This window comes from Camelina sativa, chromosome 4 (assembly GCF_000633955.1).
Source record: "Camelina sativa cultivar DH55 chromosome 4, Cs, whole genome shotgun sequence".
NCBI lineage: Eukaryota > Viridiplantae > Streptophyta > Magnoliopsida > Brassicales > Brassicaceae > Camelina > Camelina sativa.
Window position 1 is genome coordinate 22203966 of NC_025688.1, and position 18620 is coordinate 22222585.

General features: G+C 36.5%; 4 protein-coding genes across 6 annotated transcripts in view; 3 read left to right on the forward strand and 1 right to left on the reverse strand.

Moving 5' to 3' along the window:
- LOC104781789 (serine/threonine-protein kinase HT1) overlaps window positions 1-3331 on the forward strand; it is a 3393-nt gene extending 62 nt beyond the window's left edge. The window contains exons 2-13 of one of the 2 annotated variants that reach the window (XM_010506535.1): window positions 50-429; window positions 651-725; window positions 820-915; window positions 1066-1151; window positions 1234-1354; window positions 1717-1796; window positions 1947-2009; window positions 2131-2249; window positions 2415-2500; window positions 2601-2722; window positions 2818-2929; window positions 3019-3331. In XM_010506535.1, the coding sequence (XP_010504837.1) occupies window positions 79-429; window positions 651-725; window positions 820-915; window positions 1066-1151; window positions 1234-1354; window positions 1717-1796; window positions 1947-2009; window positions 2131-2249; window positions 2415-2500; window positions 2601-2722; window positions 2818-2929; window positions 3019-3117 (1410 nt within the window). In that variant the 5' untranslated portion in view covers window positions 50-78 and the 3' untranslated portion in view covers window positions 3118-3331. Of the gene's footprint in view, window positions 1-12; window positions 430-650; window positions 726-819; window positions 916-1065; window positions 1152-1233; window positions 1355-1716; window positions 1797-1946; window positions 2010-2130; window positions 2250-2414; window positions 2501-2600; window positions 2723-2817; window positions 2930-3018 lie in introns of those variants that run through there. The other variant, XM_010506534.2, reaches the window with a different exon arrangement.
- LOC104781790 lies at window positions 3713-6797 on the forward strand. Its single transcript, XM_019244317.1, has 3 exons — window positions 3713-4033; window positions 4122-4545; window positions 4749-6797. The coding sequence occupies exons 1-3, from the start codon at window positions 4002-4004 to the stop codon at window positions 6702-6704; spliced, it is 2412 nt and encodes an 803-aa protein (XP_019099862.1). The 5' UTR covers window positions 3713-4001; the 3' UTR covers window positions 6705-6797.
- On the forward strand, window positions 8542-13022 carry LOC104781791 (agamous-like MADS-box protein AGL1). The gene is made up of 9 exons (XM_010506538.2): window positions 8542-9119; window positions 9288-9365; window positions 9741-9984; window positions 11433-11514; window positions 11690-11751; window positions 12206-12305; window positions 12382-12423; window positions 12508-12549; window positions 12637-13022. Exons 1-9 carry the CDS (start codon window positions 9062-9064, stop codon window positions 12823-12825), a joined length of 897 nt encoding a protein of 298 aa, XP_010504840.1. The 5' UTR covers window positions 8542-9061; the 3' UTR covers window positions 12826-13022.
- On the reverse strand, window positions 13203-17603 carry LOC104781792 (probable galacturonosyltransferase 15). 2 transcript variants are annotated; one of them, XM_010506542.2, is made up of 6 exons: window positions 16937-17603; window positions 16618-16661; window positions 15269-15430; window positions 14356-14940; window positions 13976-14278; window positions 13203-13894 (listed from the first exon to the last, which is right to left on the reverse strand). In XM_010506542.2, exons 1-6 carry the CDS (start codon window positions 17163-17165, stop codon window positions 13610-13612), a joined length of 1608 nt encoding a protein of 535 aa, XP_010504844.1. In that variant the 5' UTR covers window positions 17166-17603; the 3' UTR covers window positions 13203-13609. The 2 variants fall into 2 exon arrangements, with proteins under 2 accessions (XP_010504844.1, XP_019100420.1); XM_019244875.1 differs by lacking the exons at window positions 16618-16661; window positions 16937-17603 and adding an exon at window positions 16070-16173.

The window sequence follows — 18620 nt, forward strand, 5'->3', positions numbered from 1 at the left end:
TTGCTGCTGCCGTTACAGTTCTATTTACAGCTCATATTGCTTGCGGCAGACTCACACAAGTCTTCCCCCGTTGAAAACATGACGATTGCTCCCAAATCGCCGGCGAGATTCAAGCTTGGGAGGCAGTCATCGCTTGCGCCGGAATCAAGAACCACGATAGATACGCTTACGGAAGATGAAGACGACGAGTTGGCGGCGGCGGCTTCGGCTGGGATCGTGGATCCGACGATTCGTCTAATGTATCTAGCCAACGAAGGTGATATCGATGGGATCAATAAGATGTTGGATTCGGGAACTAATGTCGATTACCGTGACATCGATGGCCGTACTGCTCTTCACGTCGCCGCTTGCCAAGGACGAACCGATGTGGTTCAGCTTCTGCTCAGCCGTCGTGCTAAGGTTGATACCATGGACCGATGGGGTAGTACGGTACGCGATTTTTAAAAACTCCTTCTGGGCTCTGAACTTTATCTGCTTTTTGAATTGAGTTGACTTCTCGTAGACTCATAGTTCGTTTTGTGTTCGACGAATTGCCTCACAAAGCATATGTGCTTTAGCAATTGCCCCAAATTAGGATGAGTGGTTGGGGAGACTTAAGTGGAGCGGATCATAATGATGTTAATAATTCGTGATTGATCTTATCTTAACAGCCTCTTGCAGATGCAGTGTATTACAAAAATCATGATGTGATTAAACTTTTGGAACAACATGGTGCAAAGCCTCCGGTATGTGTTATCCCCTCATTAAGTCTTTCGATAGATGTTTATAACTTTTATCAGTGTACTGATTCATTTCTTTAATATTCGTTTGTGAATTTAGATTGCTCCTATGCATGTCCTAACTGATAAAGAGGTTCCAGAGTATGAGATTCATCCTACAGAGCTTGATTTTTCTAACTCTGTCAAAATTTCAAAGGTTGGTTCCCTTGCACAATCTTTTTTTTGATGCTGTTTTTCATTTGCTTTCTTTCCAGATATCTTTAGTAAGAGTTTTCGTTGGCAACAGCTTTACTAGTTAAAGAATTGGTATATTCACACTTGCTGTTACTGTCTGTGTGGTCGACAGGGTACCTTTCACAAGGCTTCATGGCGTGGAATTGACGTGGCTGTTAAGGCCTTTGGAGAGGAGATGTTTACTGATGAAGACAAAGTGTGAGTTAACACTCCATCGATTTCTTTGTATGGTTGTATTAATTATTCGCTAACAGTTTTAAAATATCCTTCTGGTATCCAGGAATGCGTTTAGGGACGAACTTGCACTGCTTCAAAAGATACGCCATCCCAATGTTGTTCAGTTTCTTGGGGCAGTTACTCAAAGTACCCCCATGATGATTGTCACAGAATATTTACCAAAGGTCCTATTCTTTCTCAATCTGTATAACCCACATTCAAAGGATGTATGTCTTTTCTAGATTTACAAATTATCATCCTAGTCTCAAAATAACACTAGCAGTTGGAATCCTATAAACATTCTGGAAATTTTGAGTTTAGGAGATTTCAAGAAGCTTACAAAATATAGACAGCATTGTTTAGCTAGTCCTTTGGTTATCTCGACAGTTGGTTAGATATGACATGAAGAATGGGTTTGATGTTTAATTGTTGACTTGTTGTTGAAGATGAATATATATCTTCACCTCTGAAAACTGCTCAGTGTCATATTTTACTGCATAAAGCTATGCTTCTATTCTAAGTATTAAATTACTATGTTTATTTGTAGGGAGATCTTCGACAATATCTAGACAGGAAAGGACCTCTAATGCCAGCGCATGCAGTGAAGTTCGCACTTGAAATTGCTAGGTTAAGTGGCTATTTTCTGTACTTTTATATTTTCTTCATAGTCATGCAGGTTCATATTAATGCATCACCGCTTGCAATTAAACATGAATTCTGTTGTTGTGGGCCTGTGGCTTCTGATTATCTCTATGGTATCCCTTCATTTATTTGCAGGGGTTTGAATTATTTGCATGAGCATAAACCTGAAGCAATAATCCATTGCGACCTAGAACCTCCGTATGTTTTCCTCTTGGCTGTATCAGTATAATTTATTTCATTGCACAATTTTTTGTATTGTACTTTATTTCATATATCGAAAATATCCAAAAGGTTCTCATTTGTTCGAGTAAGAGAACAGAAACATACTGCGGGATGATTCGGGGCATCTGAAAGTTGCAGACTTTGGAGTTAGCAAGCTGCTGGTATTTAAGAAGACAGTTAAAAAGGACAGACCTGTTACATCATTGGACAGTTCTTGTAAGTTCCCTTACCTGATAATATTAAAAAATTGCTCTAACGAGTTCTGTATGCTGATGTCCTCAGCTAGCTTTTGTTGTCTAAAGCTAGATTACCACCAACCTAATGGTCGTTTTGGGTGGGTTTATGCTGATGTTACTCTTGGTTGTTGTTCTGGCTAAGCAGGGCGATATATGGCTCCAGAAGTTTATAGGAATGAAGAGTATGATACAAAAGTAGATATTTTTTCTTTCGCTTTGATATTACAAGAGGTAAAGCAACCGAGAGAGCTGCGAGGCTTCTTAATTAAGTTTTGTGTGTTACACCATTAATCTCAAGTATGATGTTGAGAGTGTTAACAATTTTTAACAGATGATAGAAGGTTGTGTACCGTTTCATGAGATAGAAGAAAGCGAAGTGCCTAAAGCATATATTGAAGATGAACGCCCACCATTCAATGCTCCAGCGAAATCATATCCTTTCGGGTTAAGAGAGTAAGTTTATTGAATAAGTAATCCTGTTTTTGAAACAACATTCATTCATGGCTCCGCTATTGAAAGCCAAAGGATCTCTCTTTCTCTATTGGCAGGCTAATCCAGGATTGTTGGGACAAAGAAGCATCAAAAAGACCAACGTTTCGAGAAATCATCTCTGCTTTGGAAATAATAAGTGATCGAATTGCACGCAAAACGAGCTGGAAGGTTACTCATTCTTTCTCTCTCTATATATATATCACACACACACGCTCAAATTAGTAATTTTGAGACGGTTAAATGGTGAATACGAATAGGTGATGGTAGGAAGATGCATTCCAAGGTTCAGATTGTTTAAGAAGCGAGATTATGTGAATCCGAGTAGTAACCGTTCATCAAGCTCAATCACCAGATGAGACTCCTCCAATATAGCTCTGGTTTGTTTGCCTTTAAAAGGAAAACAATATCAAGTTCGTTCTTTTTTTTTTTTTTCTTTTTTAATAGCTCTTTGTATATTTATTTATATGGCATCACGGCTGGTTTTGTTTATCTGAATGAACATGGTGTGTATTATTATAATTATGCTGTGGTAACGATATCTCTTAGCTAATTCGAGTTTGCATAGTGTAATTAGTATTTGGATTAGTTAGGAGGTTAAATTACACAATTTGAAATTCTTTTCTTTAACTTGTGTCGTAAAAAAAAGTAGACCAGTGACCACCTCGAGCCGATAAAAAAGGTGATTGCTACCCAAAATAAATATAAGATGAGGTCAAAATCGAATCGTCCTATTTTTTTTTTGGTTTTTTGGATTTTGAAAAAATCTGTGGAGTACTAATACTTCTCAGTTCTCAGTCTTACGTCAAATCGAATCTGTAGAATTTTGACTAATGTAACACATAAGCTCTGACAACTTTTTTACCTACTACTATTTTACAGATAGATATAAAATAGAAGGCCGTATCGTAGTAGTAGTAGGGGGGAGGTTAGTACTAGTAGCAGAATCAGAAGGCAAGCAAGCGGCGTGAGGGGTAGGCCTAAATCTAATGGTTAGACTCTGAAATTAGCTTTTTTTTGGTTCAGCTGCCGTCTCCTCTATCGCTTTCAGCTCCATTAATTATATATATAAAAATTGAATTATTCATTCATAAAAAAGCTGTAAAAGAATAAATACACGTAAAAGCGCCATTGTAGAGAGAGAAACTCTAGAAGCGGGAAACTCTGAAACATCTTTTCTCACTCATCATCTCTATCATCTCCTCTGGTTGGTCGTTCTCTTCTCAAGACTTTGTATGATTCCATGGAGGTTGAACACCGAGGATTCTCCATCAGGTGCGTGTGTGATGTGTGAGACGCTCGCTCGCATTGCGTTTTTTTTTGGTGAATTTATATATATTTGTTTATAATGTCGTAATCGTAGAGAGTACACGCGTAACGTAAGGAGTGTTCAAGTACGAAAATGTTGGCCCTTCTCCGGAGATATCACCGGTGATCTTATTCATTCCCTTCTTCCTCCCATCACCGTTTCCAAGTTCCGGTGGTGGTCGCATGAGCTAGCCTCGCTGCTTACGAAATCTCCTCCGGTTGCCCTGGATGATGATGATTCCGATCCTGTCTCTCGTCGTACGGCCAATGCTAAGTCTAAACCGTGTAAGAAGCGCTCCATCGTCGAGATTTGCGCGGCGGCGCCGAAGATTCAGTTACCGCTCAGCGATGATGATTCCGACGACGTCTTAATCGGTTCAAAGAGAAAGAGAAGGAGAGAAGATCTTGTGGTGCAGACGAAGAAGACGATTCAAAACAACAAGTCCAAAGATTCCGGTGATCGGAATTTTGTTAACAAGGTTCATAATATATGTCATTATAAATTCATACTTATTACTTAAAATTTATTTAAAAGCTAATTACAGATTGTGTTAGGATTACGTTAAGAGAAACTTACTAATTCGAGCTTCTCTATGTTACATTGCCCTTTGTATTTAGCTCTTTTTAGTAGTATGTGGACGCATCCGTGTGAACTAACACTAGTGTGTTGGTGTGCATTCAGGTTGATAAATGTAAAGAAGAAAGCTCTGGTGTTATACCTCGTACGAGCAACGAGGCTGGATCAGTCAGTGAAGATCATGGTTCTGAGTTTCAGATTCCTGCAATTTTGATGGCTAAACGAAAAGGTAGTTTTGTGACTAGTCCTGATAAGTCGAAAACTCAGTGTGAGAGGCATCATCATGTGTTGTTCTCTGATCAATGTGGAAGTCCTACTCAATTGAAGGAAATTGCTGCCTCTTTGGAACTCTGCTGCTTGGAAATGAATAAGTTGAGTCTCTCTTCCTCCGAGGATCAGTCATCTGTAGCTGACAAGCAACCGAAGGTTATGTCGAATGATCAGAACAGTGCCGTTATGCATCTAAAATCTAGGCAACAAGTCAAGTTTCATCAGCCTGCGGTTTCAGAAAGAAAACCAAGTCATGCTCAAGCAAAATCTGACTTTTCTTGTTTTCTTGGACTACATCTTAGTTCACATGAAAGAGTAAAGGATGCATTGGATGTGGAGAGAGAGGGACATTTGGTTCAACCTATTCAGTCGTTTATCTCTACTGCGAGTGAGAGTCCGTACAGAAGTTGTTCTGCTTTTTCACCAAAACCTGCATCAGCTGATTTGCATTGCGGGACATTGCCTTACCAATCACCTTTTGATCCACTTCTAGTTGAATGGATGCAAAATTCAGTTATATATAATAGGCAAAGGCATGTGGGAGAGGCGATCTTAGGGTTCCCTCTAAATTTACAAGGTGACCTAGTTGATGCAACTGGAGAGAGTTGTAGAAGTTTTGATCGGTCTGGTTTATGTACTGGTTCCTCTAAATCTGGAACAACAGAAAATGATCTTTTACTGGCAAATGTAATGGACTTTTCCAGTGAAAAGAAGCATTTAACTGAGCCAGAACTTGCCAAAGACAGTGTAGTGCATAACGAGAAACGCCACAAGTACTTTCCTGCTAGGTTAGGCCTTGATGAGACCTTTACAGAAAAAGCATATTTCACAAACACTGATGATAAAGAGTGCGGTCACACTGTACATTCACCGGTTTCTGAAGTCAATCCGAGGAGCCACGCAATCGATATGTGGAAGCAGAATAGTCTGCATCGGAACCTAGATAACAGAAATATGATTTCAAAGCGTGATGGTTTGTGTTTACAAAACTCTCAAGCAACAATGCGGCTGATGGGTAAAGATGTTTCTGTCGGAACAAGTTACTCAGGTACGGTTAGAACAGGCGAGAGGATCATTGCACCGGATGCTTCTACAGTTTACTCCTCTCTTGGGAGCCATACTCACCAGAGCTTGCTATGGCGTAGGACAACACTTGAAGTTTCACAAAATTATTCAACCACAACGCTGGAGAAGAGTTGGAGCCAAGCTTTGCTACATGATATTTCAAAGGATCTCTTTCCTTTGTCTTGTGAAACACATGTCAGCTTGGCTTCTCAATCAAGAACAGATGTTGTTCCAAATTCAGGGTTTCCTCCCACAATTATGAATCCATGTTGCTCCCTCGCGTCTTTTCCATGGTCTGATAGGGATCTCAGCGTCCACGGATATGGTTTAGGGGAACCAAACAGTTTCACATTCAGCCAGCAACAACTACCTTTTCCATCTATTTACAACAATGTGGATATTGGTCTCCAACATGATGCTAGAAAACCACCTTTTGGATTGCCTTTCTCCTGCGCGGATTCTACTAGACGGTCACAGGCTCCTTGGCCTCAAAGTTCATTTGAGAGCTCTGGTTCTGGCATGTCTTTCATCAATCCCATTGAGCAACAACAAGTGTCCTTCTATGGGTCCAAGTCATCTACTTATATAAACGGTAATGGAACAACAAATAAGCGGGTAGCGTCATCTGTAGAGGAATTTCCAATGAAGAACCATAAATTCCCCAAGTTGCCAATGCAAGGTGGCTTAAACTACGGGAAAGAGTTTTTTTGCTGGCCATCAAATTAGAAAATCACAATTCTAAAAGTCTAAGAGGTAAACAAAATAACCTTCTTATTGGTTTAGCCATCCCTGGTATGTTTTGCATCTATAATTGTGTGTTTTTGTATGCTATGTTTTTTCCTATATGTGAGATTATTAGCTAGTGAATGTTTAATTTACACTTCTTTTGACAAATTGAAAAGCCTTAATCAGCTGATCCGAATCCGCTAAACTTTTTTTTTGTCCACACTCTGTTATATTTGGAACTTATCACCCGTTGGGTGGTAATAGTATTACTTGTTAATGATTGTAAAACTTGCATCTAATAGAAACAAAACTATGAGAGATTAGTTGGTGGAGGTAACCATAATTTTGTTCCCACAAAGATCAAGCAAAACACGAGTCATTCCAAAAGTTTGAAATGACTTACCACAATTAAAGATAAATTTTGACCTATTAATTATGCATTATGTGAATAAAAAATAAAATGCAATTTTACTAGTACAAGGAAAGGCAGGGAGGTATGGAGCAAAGAGAGTTTCTATTTGTAAACAAGTTGTTAATGCGAAATGTGTAAAAACTAAAAAGGGTTGTGGATGATTATGACTATACGTTTGATTATTCACCATTTGTTGAATTTCCTTAATTCTTGTTCCGTCGCTAAGTTGTCATTATAAGTACTTATTGACTAAGAAACAGATGTTTACACTGGAAAACTTGCAAGTTATATAATCTCAATAAATGGGATAAACTTATAATCAAGATTCAATGTTTCTACATATATATGGACACAATACACACGGAAGATTAGTTACGTATTCTAGTAGATTAGTCTTTCTCATATGTGCGAGAAGATTAACCACCACCCATAGACATAGTAATGTCAAATTCTTTACTTTCACATATGACTCCTCTCCTCCTGAAATTAATCTCTTAAAATTAACCTTAAATATATATAATAATCTGTTAAATTGTAGTTTAATACTACGTACACTTTTTTTTTTGTCAAACTAATACTACGTACACTAAGTTTATTTTTTATGAAAAATGTTTGAAATAGACGGGTTATGTTCAAAAAAATTTTGAATATTCATGAGCGATGTCTAGATACTCCGAATTGAAACTATATGTCTAATCAACGTTGTTGTCACTCGATGACCCACGGCAAAGAAAAGACTGATATGATTTCATTGGTCTGGATTTTTTTTTGTGGAACGTAAAACTAAGAGGGTGCAAGACTAAGATATCCAAAATGTTCACAGGAGGGGGCTCAAATGAAAAGAATAACAAAGAAGAAGGATGAAAAGCACAATAAACAAGTTGTTAATACGCCTATTTCCCATAAAGGATTCAGGTACTAGGAGAAGTTGAGGCAAGTTTCACATGCATGTCCCTGTCATCATCATTTCTCCAATATTATACACCGCACCTACGTCTCTATGTGTCTATCTTGGCTTCGACTTTTTCATGAATAATTTAAATTCTTCTTTATTAATATTTACAATTTCTTTCATTTGAGATTCCAATCCATCGGGGACATTTGTATATTGCGTTTAAATATATACACACGCAAAAAAATCCCTCCAAAATATTGTACATATGTCACATTTCCCTACCATTAACTTTTGGTTTAAAAAACGATTTCTAAAAAAATCCTTCAAAGGTTGCAACACTTTTTTTTTTCCTTTTAAGTAACACTTGATTTTATGTTATTTCAGGGTTCTCCTCTCAAGTTATCTTGCAAAAGAGAGTTTGTTAACATAACTCTTCATCATTATAAAAGTTTACTTATCAAGAAAATCTTGCTTAACATTAATAAAAGAATACCTTTTAAACTGATATCAGATTATCTACAAGTTGGCTTCGATTAGACTTGGTTTGGTTTGGCTTATATCAAATATACCCATTCTAGAAATTTGAATCTGATTGTTATCAATCAAACACATATGTAGATAGATATAGAGAGCTATAGGAGGAGCATCTTAATGGGTAACGCAGAAGGGTAAAAATGGTAGAGAGAAAAGGTGAGAAAGACTACCAAAAATAAGGGAGTTTCCAAAAGATGGTTCTGATGAGAAAACAGAGCCCCATCCCTCTCTTTTTTCCTCTTCCCATGAAAGAAATTGGATGGTCCTCCTTCAATGTCCTCCACCTACTCCTCTCTCTCTCTCTCTTTTCTTTCTTACTAGTATTAACCAATTACTGTACATTATCTCATTTCTCTTCAATTTCTGCAAAAAGAAAAATACACATCTCACTTATAGATACTATATCTATGTATATGCATGTATAGAGAATAAAAAAGTGTGAGTTTCTAGCTTTGTTGAGTATATATGTGCGTTTTGGACAATTGTTAGATATTATTGGGTCTATTCTTTTTTCTTATGGTGTATTCAGCTCAAAGAAGAAAACTACGTACTCATCATCTTCTGTTTTCAGCAAGTAGGGTCTTAATACCTTCAAAGATAATATTCCTTCAAATGAAACTCATAAACTAAAAAGAAATAACAAAAAGATATATTTTTAAAGAACAACATAATTAGAAAAGCAGAAGCAGCAGTTAAGTGGTACTGAGATAAATAATAATAAGAATATATAGTATCTCTTCAGTCTTCAGGAACAGCTTCTCCATTACCACCCACCGTCTCCTTTTTTGTTTGCTGATCTATCATAATCTTGACAATTCAGGTACGGTAATATATGTAGTATAGATTAACCCTAAAACTAAAAGATTTATAATCATAATTTCTTTCTTTCTCATTTGAATCTCTGATTCTTGTGTTACCAATTCAAGGGCTTGGTATATATATTTCTTGGTTATTGTTTTATAGCATAGAGAATTTATCGTTATATATAGATGAAGTAGATTTACTAACCCAAATTTCTTTTATCAAAGATTTTTTTTTCCTTTTTTCACAAATTTCTTGATCTATTTCTTGGTTATTCTTGATCTGCAAAGAGATGTATCATCAAAGATTAATTAGCCTTCTCTCTCTCTCTCTCTCTCTCTATATATATATATATATATATATACGTAGGTGCGTGTTTTGATTCATTAATTAGGTGATATGATAGGATCAATGGAGGAAGGAGGAAGTAGTCACGAAGCAGATAGTAGCAAGAAGATAGGGAGAGGAAAGATCGAAATAAAGAGGATAGAGAACACGACAAATCGTCAAGTAACTTTCTGCAAACGACGCAATGGTCTTCTCAAGAAAGCTTATGAGCTCTCTGTCTTGTGTGATGCCGAGGTTGCTCTCGTTATCTTCTCCACTCGTGGCCGTCTATACGAGTACGCCAACAACAGGTACGTGCTTCTCTTGCACTTTCTTGATCTTTCTTAACTTCTCGATTTACTAAAATAATCTCAGTTTAAAATGATGTGGAAGTGGAGATTGAGAGTCAAGATTAGGGTTTTTGTTAACTTACAATCCTGGATTTACACTTGTTTTTTTAAAAATTAATATCTCCATAGCAAGGTAGAGTTATGAGTCTCTCTCTCATATAAAAAACTCTCCCACATATACACATGTGTATATATGTGTGTGTGTTTGTATATAGGCAAATGAAGAAGAAGAGAAAAAGCTGTCTTGTCTTCTCAACTTTTGATTAGCTTCTTTTTTTCTTTTTTTTTTCTGCAAATCATTAGAAGCTGTAGCATGTCAGCTTCTTTCTATAAGATACTTCAATTTTGACGACGACCCATCAAATTTCTTTCTTCAATTATAAGTAGGGTTTCATCAGTTGGGTTTACGACACGATTTACGTATATGGAAATAATCAAGACTTATGTATGAGTTGTCACTGGCTAGGATCCCTTCAATCATTTAATATTTTTGAGTTGGTCTTATATGTGATTGATAATCCTATATATCTTTGGGTGCACATTTGGATTTTCAAATTGTATTATTTCTACACAACAACATTCATATATATACTTTACAGTTTTAATTTAATTTAACCAACGATGTAGTTTAAGGGCCGCGACATTAGGTGTTATAATCTATATTCTATATGCAGTCTTAGGTTTGGTTTTCCATTCTAAAAATGATTATAGTTGAAAAAGTCCTTCAAAGTTCTGACAGTAAAAACACACAGATGAACACTCGAATTAGTCATCAAATGTAATATTATGCAAATAATAATGTAACTAAAATACAGACCGTTATAGAATATATATATATATATATACAGTATACGTGTGTGTGTGTGTGTGTGTGACATGTACGCATTGGATATTAATATGAGAGGAGAAAACTCAGAGAAGTGTCGGAAATTAAAAGGGTACTAGCCAATAGGAATCTCTGGCATTCTGTGCTCCATTATTTGCTAATCAGAAAAAAAAAAACAGTGACTGATCTTTAATATATGTACATATTTTGATGACACTGAATCATATAATAGGCATGAAACTTGTTATATATTCCTCATCAAACCCTAATTACCAATTTAAAAGCATAGTAAGTAGTAGAATCTATCCTTACTTTCATTAATTTCATTGTTTAGTGATGTAACTTGTACTTGGGAGTCTTGGACTATGTGTATAAATTGAAATTTTCTCCTCGTACTAGTCAGAAACTGGTCCTAACTCCAAAGCCATCACATTCCTTTCTCGTCAATTTTAAGGTTTTTGGCCTGAAAAAAAAAAATTAATTGTAAGACTATAATCAAGAGTCTCTCCTTCCTATACTAACCAATATATTAAAAGTATATATTTGTTAAATTAAATATATGATTGTTTATGGATCTTTTTAGTGTGAGGGGTACAATTGAAAGGTACAAGAAAGCTTGTTCTGATGCTGTCAACCCTCCTTCCGTAACCGAAGCTAATACTCAGGTATAGTTTTATCCTTTTTTTTTTCCTTGTTTTCATTAATGATCAAGTAGTGTTGAAAAAAATAAAAATAATTATAATTCACATTACCCACAAAAAGCGAAGGTTCTAGCTTGATGTGCATTGAAGCAGCTTTGATGGTTGATTTGATATGTTTTGTATGCATGGTATTCTGAAGTATTATCAGCAAGAAGCCTCTAAGCTTCGGAGGCAGATTCGGGACATTCAGAATTCAAACAGGTAACTCATTAACTTTTCATGAGGTTTCCACCTTTCTGATTTGGTTAATTTCTTGTTTCTTGAACACTCTACTATAATAATATACGATGAGCGCTTCGATTTGTTCAAGAAGAAATTCTAACTGGAATCAATTTTTTTTTCTTTATTTTAGTTCCGTTTCAGTTCATATAAATTTTGGGCTTGACTTCATAAATAATCATATTAAGGTACAAAGATAGAAAAAAATGAATACTGTAACTAATCATTATTGAAACCTGTTTTCTTTTCTATACACATCTTCTATCTTTTAGTTTGGTTTATTTGAATTGCTTGCATGTTCGACATGGAACTGTTTTACTTTCCGAATATTGGTATTATTTCACTTAATTAATTTGGTTCGTTGCAAAAGTTCGTTTGTAATTTTCTTCAGAGGTTTTTTTTTCTTTTTCATAATGTTTATGTTTATAAACTGAAGGCATATCGTTGGAGAATCACTTGGTTCCTTGAACTTCAAGGAACTCAAGAATCTCGAAGGACGGCTTGAAAAAGGAATCAGCCGCGTCCGATCCAAAAAGGTGAAACCTACGCAAGGCTCTCTCTGTCTCTCTCTTATTTTAAACTGTTTTCTCACTCTAGTGTGAAATTTCGCAGAACGAGATGTTAGTAGCAGAGATAGAGTATATGCAAAAGAGGGTAAACAACGTTTCTTCCTTTCCAAGTAATAGATCTTTCAGTCTGTCTTTCTGACGTGTTTGAGTTTTCCCATAAATCATGTAGGAAATGGAGTTGCAACATGATAACATGTATCTGCGAGCTAAGGTTAGCCACGTTCTGTTCCGAATATCAGTTTCTATTGTGTAAGTAATTAATATCACGAGCAAACATTTTGAATTTTGGGTTTAACAGATAGCCGAAGGCGCCAGATTGAATCCGGATCAGCAGGAATCGAATGTGATACAAGGGACGACTGTTTACGAGTCCGGTGTGTCTTCACATCAGTCGCATCACTATAATCGGAACTATATTCCGGTGAACCTTCTTGAACCGAATCAGCAATTCTCCGTCCAAGACCAACCTCCTCTTCAACTTGTGTAAACCAGAACATGAACATTTGTTTCGTCCCCATCAAAACGAGAGAGAGAGAGAGAGACTAGAGAGTTTATTATATATATATATATATCCTATAATGCAACTTCTTATTCATAGTTTAGGTTCTAATAATAAATGGGAATACCAGAACTCTTGTTTCTATTGCCTAATTACAACAATATATCAATCCAAATTCTAAACCCCGTTACGGCATACCGTACCACTAGTTGAGTCGTTGTCAATAATCGAAACACACAACTAAAATTGGCATAAAATATCCAACCAAAATTCATGAATCTGGATGCACCGAAGATAAATTTCATATGTTTGTTCATAAAAGACTAGACGCCTAAGCCTATCAATCATCATCATATAGAAACAGCTTCGGATAGAGAGTAGTAACATTATAAATATTGATAAAATGATACAAATATGTCCATAGATAACTTATGGGTTACAAAGAATACAAACTTACAAACATCTATTATGTGATGAATTATTACAATATGTGTAGCTATATAATTAAACAAAAATACATCTTTGCTATACTAGTTGAGAGATAATGAAGAAAAAGCTAGATATGCTTAAAAGGTCTAATATAATATCCTTCCTTCCTCTAAATTACTGTTTAGTATATGGACATGAGAGAAAATATGAGCAGAGGCTGAAGGCTTAAACCTTCTTCCCTCTGTTCTCTCATACGTACAGCCGCAAGTATTGGCTTTATCACTCAGTTTTTTTTTTTCTCTTTTCTTTTATTTGTTTCTAATCAGTTTTTTTTTTCTCTTTCTCAGTTCATGATTTTGCATTTTCTAATGAAGATGTCGGAGGAATTTACGTATCTATACCAAAGAGATCGTACCTCAGGGTTACTGATCTCTAGCCACGGCTTTGCTGGACCGCTGAAATGTAAAACCGCAGCAGATTTCAGAATCTCTTCAGGAGATTTTACAGATCGAGATCCTAGTCCAGCGACGTGCCACGATGGGTCAAGAGACTGTGTGAGTCCTTTGAAAGCAAGTAGCGTAGGTGGTAACGCTCCTGGTTGCCATAATTGTAGCCCGGAGCTAACACTCTGCAGTTAAATTAAATCAGAAACTAGTTGGAGTGCTGATAATATAACGAAGAAATGAGATCGATCTATTAATATACTCACGAGTCTTAACCATGTAGAGTAAGCTTCTGTGATATTGGTTTGTCTCCAGGCTTTTAGATCAAAGACGTTCATACCAGAAAGCCAAGCGCAGTCGTCTTTAACTAAGTTTGATGAAATCAGAGGATGTGAGAAGTTGAAGTAGTCTTTGTAAGTTCTTCCCGGGCAACAGTTGTCTCCGCACCACGAGTCAACAACTGCACCGACAACTTTACCGTTGAGATCCTTTTCCCACAATGACGAAAGGTCGCGTTGTACTACTACATCATCATCCAACAAAACTATCTTGTTGAGATCTGGAAAAAGCTGCGCGGTCCAAACAAAAGTGGCTTTCAAAATGATATATAGCTCAGAGAGGAGTTGAGTGGGTAAAAACTTTTTACCTTGGGAATGTAGATGCGAAGATGATTCAAAAGGGCGAGGCAGCTCGGATTTAGAGCTTGCAAGGACTGCTCATGAGTACCCTCCACGAAACTAAAATCAGAGTCTTTCAAATTTTGATAATGCCGTCTCCAAATCATGCGGTGAATGTCTAGCATCTCTCTAACTCTGAAATTCACTTCATGAGGCCAATCATACTGATGAAGTCCCTTTACTTCAACAACCGGAGATGAAGCAGAGTTCATAGCAAACCAAGCGTGCATAGGGGTATAGGTTTTCTTGTCGGTAACGATATGGAAGACAAACTTATCAGGATTCACAGCGTTTTCTACGGTAGAAGATATGACGACGGAAGCAGCGAGAACATTGTCAGTCAAGATGACAACATGGTGAAAAGATGGGTCGGTCAGACGGGAAACGGATTCAGGTGGAGGCAAACGCGTTCGTGCCATGGCATTTACAGAGTACTCTTCAGTTAATCTCAGGGAAAGGCAATGGAGGCTTTTGGGAATACCGTGAGAGGCTAAATGCCAGTACACTAACTCATGATGTTTAGCTGATTGGACTTTACGTTCCATCTGCAACAGCTGAAAATTAAAGAGAACAAAATGTCACATATAATAGAAGGACCAGAGGAGAAGATGCTTGACATGAGTGAGAATAAACTTTTGTCTTCTCAACAAAAGAAGACTTATGTTTGTATGCTTTAAAAGATCTTAGAACCACCATTTCTTTGTGCTTAATCTAAACACCAATAATCTCAATTCCAATAATGCATCTTAGTTGGTCAGTAAAGGACAAGACAAAGGCATCTGCAGAGAGCAGCTCAAACAAAAACCACATCTTACGGTAAATAATCTCACCCTGCACCAAACTTGATACTACAGTCATGACCAAAGTTGTGTAAAGACATACCATCTTCTTAGTCACAGAAGCAAACGCCTTTATATCACGACGTTTTAACGTCATCTCCTTGACAAGGTCGTCGAATGAGTCCAATGAGCCCTTTGTAACTCTTCCATTAACGTCCTGATCTGTCTCTTCAACTAGCGCTCGTGTCAACTCTTCCCCGATTTTCTGAAAGAAGCAAATTACACGCAATTAATTTCTTGCCGTGTGAGTTGTTACTAACTGAAAAGCTGTCATAGTGTCTTTACATCAACTCATGACACAAAACAACAAAACTGCAATGCAAAAGCCTTTTTTTAAGTCATCTATTGGAATTATCCGTCTGTCTCGTTTCTCTTTGTTCCTGTTTGTTGCTACGTATAAAGGAGAATGAAACCAAGTGGCTATGCATTTTCTAGTGGCAGCAAAAAACTGCCACGTGTCCTCTCAGACAAGAAAACCTGAGTGGGGAAAGTTGAAACTCCTACATCTAACTAAAGTTTACTATATTGGTTATGGCATGTATAGCAATCCATACGAAGATTTTTGTTGTTTTTCTTAACAAACTCGACTAAAAAAAGCAAGCTCCCTCAAGGTAGCTCCTAATTACACTCTCTAGGGCATGCAATATTCTAGATAAAGTAAAAAAAAAAGATAAATAGTTTGATAAGAAACCACTTTGTGGGCTCGTTTCCGACAAAGCTCACATGTTGACATCAGATCAAACGCGAATAATAACAAATCGATCTATCAAAATCATCCTATATATATATACTATCAAAGTAAATTGATACACGAAAAAGTGATTGCATGGATAGAAAACTTAACTAGAGAAAAATCACAATCCACAAATCAGAAACCAGCAAAACTTCACCCTTAAGAGACTACAGTATTGCATCTCTCTCTCCGTTCCTGATCCTAGACAATGACATAGATAATTTATGAGGGTTTTACATATTTACCCTACCCAGGTCCAAGAGGCAAGCTCAATCTCATCACTCGCTATACGACACCAGCAACACTAACGTAAAACAGCTGGCAAAGACTTAATTTATTGGGGGTTCCCATACAACACAATCATATCTTCTTCCCCTTTTAATAACACAGCACTATGACAAATTGGCAAGTGTTGAATATTTTTCTCTGGTTTCCCATCCATTTTAAAAAGGTGAAATGATTATAAGACTAGCTAAACCAAAATCATCACATGAATAAATATCTTAAATATAACGTACCTACCTAGGTAAACAATATTTGCCGACATAAGAATTTTACTACTATGAAGAAAGACGTTTAGTAAACTTGAATAATGTAACAAAAAATTTATTAAGAGTAATACTAGGGCACTAGTATAGTATAGTATAAAAAAAGGTTACCAGAGATGTGTCGCCCCCACGGAGAAGTCTCAGTCCCATGCAATCTGTGAATATACAAGAGTCAAACGAAAAAAGTAATAAAGTATTATTAAATTACCATACGAAGAAGAAGGCACACATAGCAGCATTCAATACGAAGAAAGAAGATTTATCCTAATCAATCTGAATTCACACATTTGCAGCTATCTAAAATCCATAAGTTAGGTAGATTTGCAAACCCTAGTTTTACCAAAGTTTAGCAGATGATATGAGAAATCTAATTACTAAGAATGAGAAAAAAGAAAAGAAAAAAAAGAGGAGAGAACAAAAAAAAGGGTACCGAGAGGAGAATCGCAAACGGAGGCGGATTCGAGGACGAGAAACGCGAACCTGACGAAGATAAAAGGGAGGACGAGGGCGAGCAGAAGGAGCAACAGTAACAAGGTCCGACCAGAGAATCTCCTCGCCGCCGAGCATCCTCCTCCTCCTCCGCTTCCTTTTCCGAATCCTGCGCCTGGATTCGATATCGTAACCTTCTTAATCCCCGTCGCCGATATGTAAAACTTCATTCCCTCACTGCTTTCTCTCCACTTCCATCAATCCCAAAAAACAGTACTAAGACTGTCACACAACTCCTCTGTTCCTTGCTTCCAGATCTCCACTCTCTCACTTAAATCAAAACACACACAACATGGATCGAGAAGATGCGATCAAAAAAAGCAAACGTGAGTCCAGAAATTTGGATAAACAATCAGTGGAGAAACGAAGCTCAACGACGAGCGAGCGACCGAGCGAGAGAGATGGACTCAGACTGGTGTCTTTGGGTTTTTGTGATCTGTATGTACGATGGGAATAATAATTAAAAAAAACAACAACAACAACAACATTGAACATTCATTCAAAGAAGCCGAAGGGGGGACAATAATAATAATAATAATAATAATAAGTTTTTATGTTAACCAAATAAATCCATAAAATTATTTTCGTAAAAAAAAAAAAGTGAAATATTATTCTATCTCTCAAGTCACGAGTTTGTCAATATGAATTAAATTTATATTCTTTGTATAATAAATGATACTATTTAAATTGATCGTCAAAAAAAAAATGATACTATTTAAAAAAAAAAGATATATGTAAAAGCCAAAACCAATGCCGCGTTCAACTCCGCGGGAATTTAGCACACACTAACATAAACAATAAAAAGTAAATTACTATAACGTAGTTAATAAAGGTGAGATGAAGATGATTAAAGTAAAACGAATTATGGAAACTGTTATAGTATTTATTATTACCGATAAAATGGAAAATTTGTAGTAATAGCTACAGAAAATTAGAGAAATGCCCATCTCTAAGAGTATTTTGTATCTTGTGGAGTCACACACACCGACACGTATAGCAGAGAGAGAGAGAAGGGTTCCAGTGTGGGAGCCCACATGGAATTTAATGGTGCGCTATTCCTGGAGATCACACCGTCCATTAAGTTGTTCTCACTTCTCCATTATGACAATGGGAGAGCGAGCTGGCTATTTTAACGGAAATTTTTGGGGTTTAACTTTAAGCCAGCCATACTGTTAAGTGTTAACTAAATTAAGGGATATGATCTTTATTTTAGTATATCAATATGGACCACTTCGACAAACTTATAGTATTGGTCGTCATTATATTAGTTTGTACTCTACCTTTTGTTACAAGATATACTAGTACTGTGCTGTGCCTATAGGTGTGTGAATTGTATGATGATGACTTTAATATTAACTAATTTTGTGTTTTTGTTCATGATTGTGAATGGTTGGGAAGATGAATACCACTTATATAAGTCATTTCGTAATTATGGGATGTGTAGATGGAAGGCAACTGATGAATATATGTATTTTTAACATTCAACTAAAGGTAAAAAGATTATTGGAACTCTTTGAGGTGATTTAATAATATATAGTCCTGATTCAAAAAATTGATTGAACATGTGTTGAGTAGGACAGTTTTTTTTGACGTCAAACATAGATTTAGATAGAATTTTAGAACCA

Coding starts and splice junctions, on each gene's coding strand:
- LOC104781790 (XM_019244317.1), top strand. CDS start 4,002: ATGGAGGTTGAACACCGAGGATTCTCCATCAG. Junction 4,034..4,121: donor CACCGAGGATTCTCCATCAG/GTGCGTGTGTGA, acceptor TCGTAATCGTAG/AGAGTACACGCGTAACGTAA. Junction 4,546..4,748: donor ATCGGAATTTTGTTAACAAG/GTTCATAATATA, acceptor GTGTGCATTCAG/GTTGATAAATGTAAAGAAGA.
- LOC104781791 (XM_010506538.2), top strand. CDS start 9,062: ATGGTGTATTCAGCTCAAAGAAGAAAACTACGTACTCATCATCTTCTG. Junction 9,120..9,287: donor TCATCTTCTGTTTTCAGCAA/GTAGGGTCTTAA, acceptor GTATCTCTTCAG/TCTTCAGGAACAGCTTCTCC. Junction 12,424..12,507: donor TAGAGTATATGCAAAAGAGG/GTAAACAACGTT, acceptor TAAATCATGTAG/GAAATGGAGTTGCAACATGA.
- LOC104781792 (XM_010506542.2), bottom strand. CDS start 17,165: ATGAAGTTTTACATATCGGCGACGGGGATTAAGAAGGTTACGATATCG. Junction 14,941..15,268: donor CTTCTGTGACTAAGAAGATG/GTATGTCTTTAC, acceptor TTTAATTTTCAG/CTGTTGCAGATGGAACGTAA. Junction 14,279..14,355: donor TTCGCATCTACATTCCCAAG/GTAAAAAGTTTT, acceptor TGGACCGCGCAG/CTTTTTCCAGATCTCAACAA.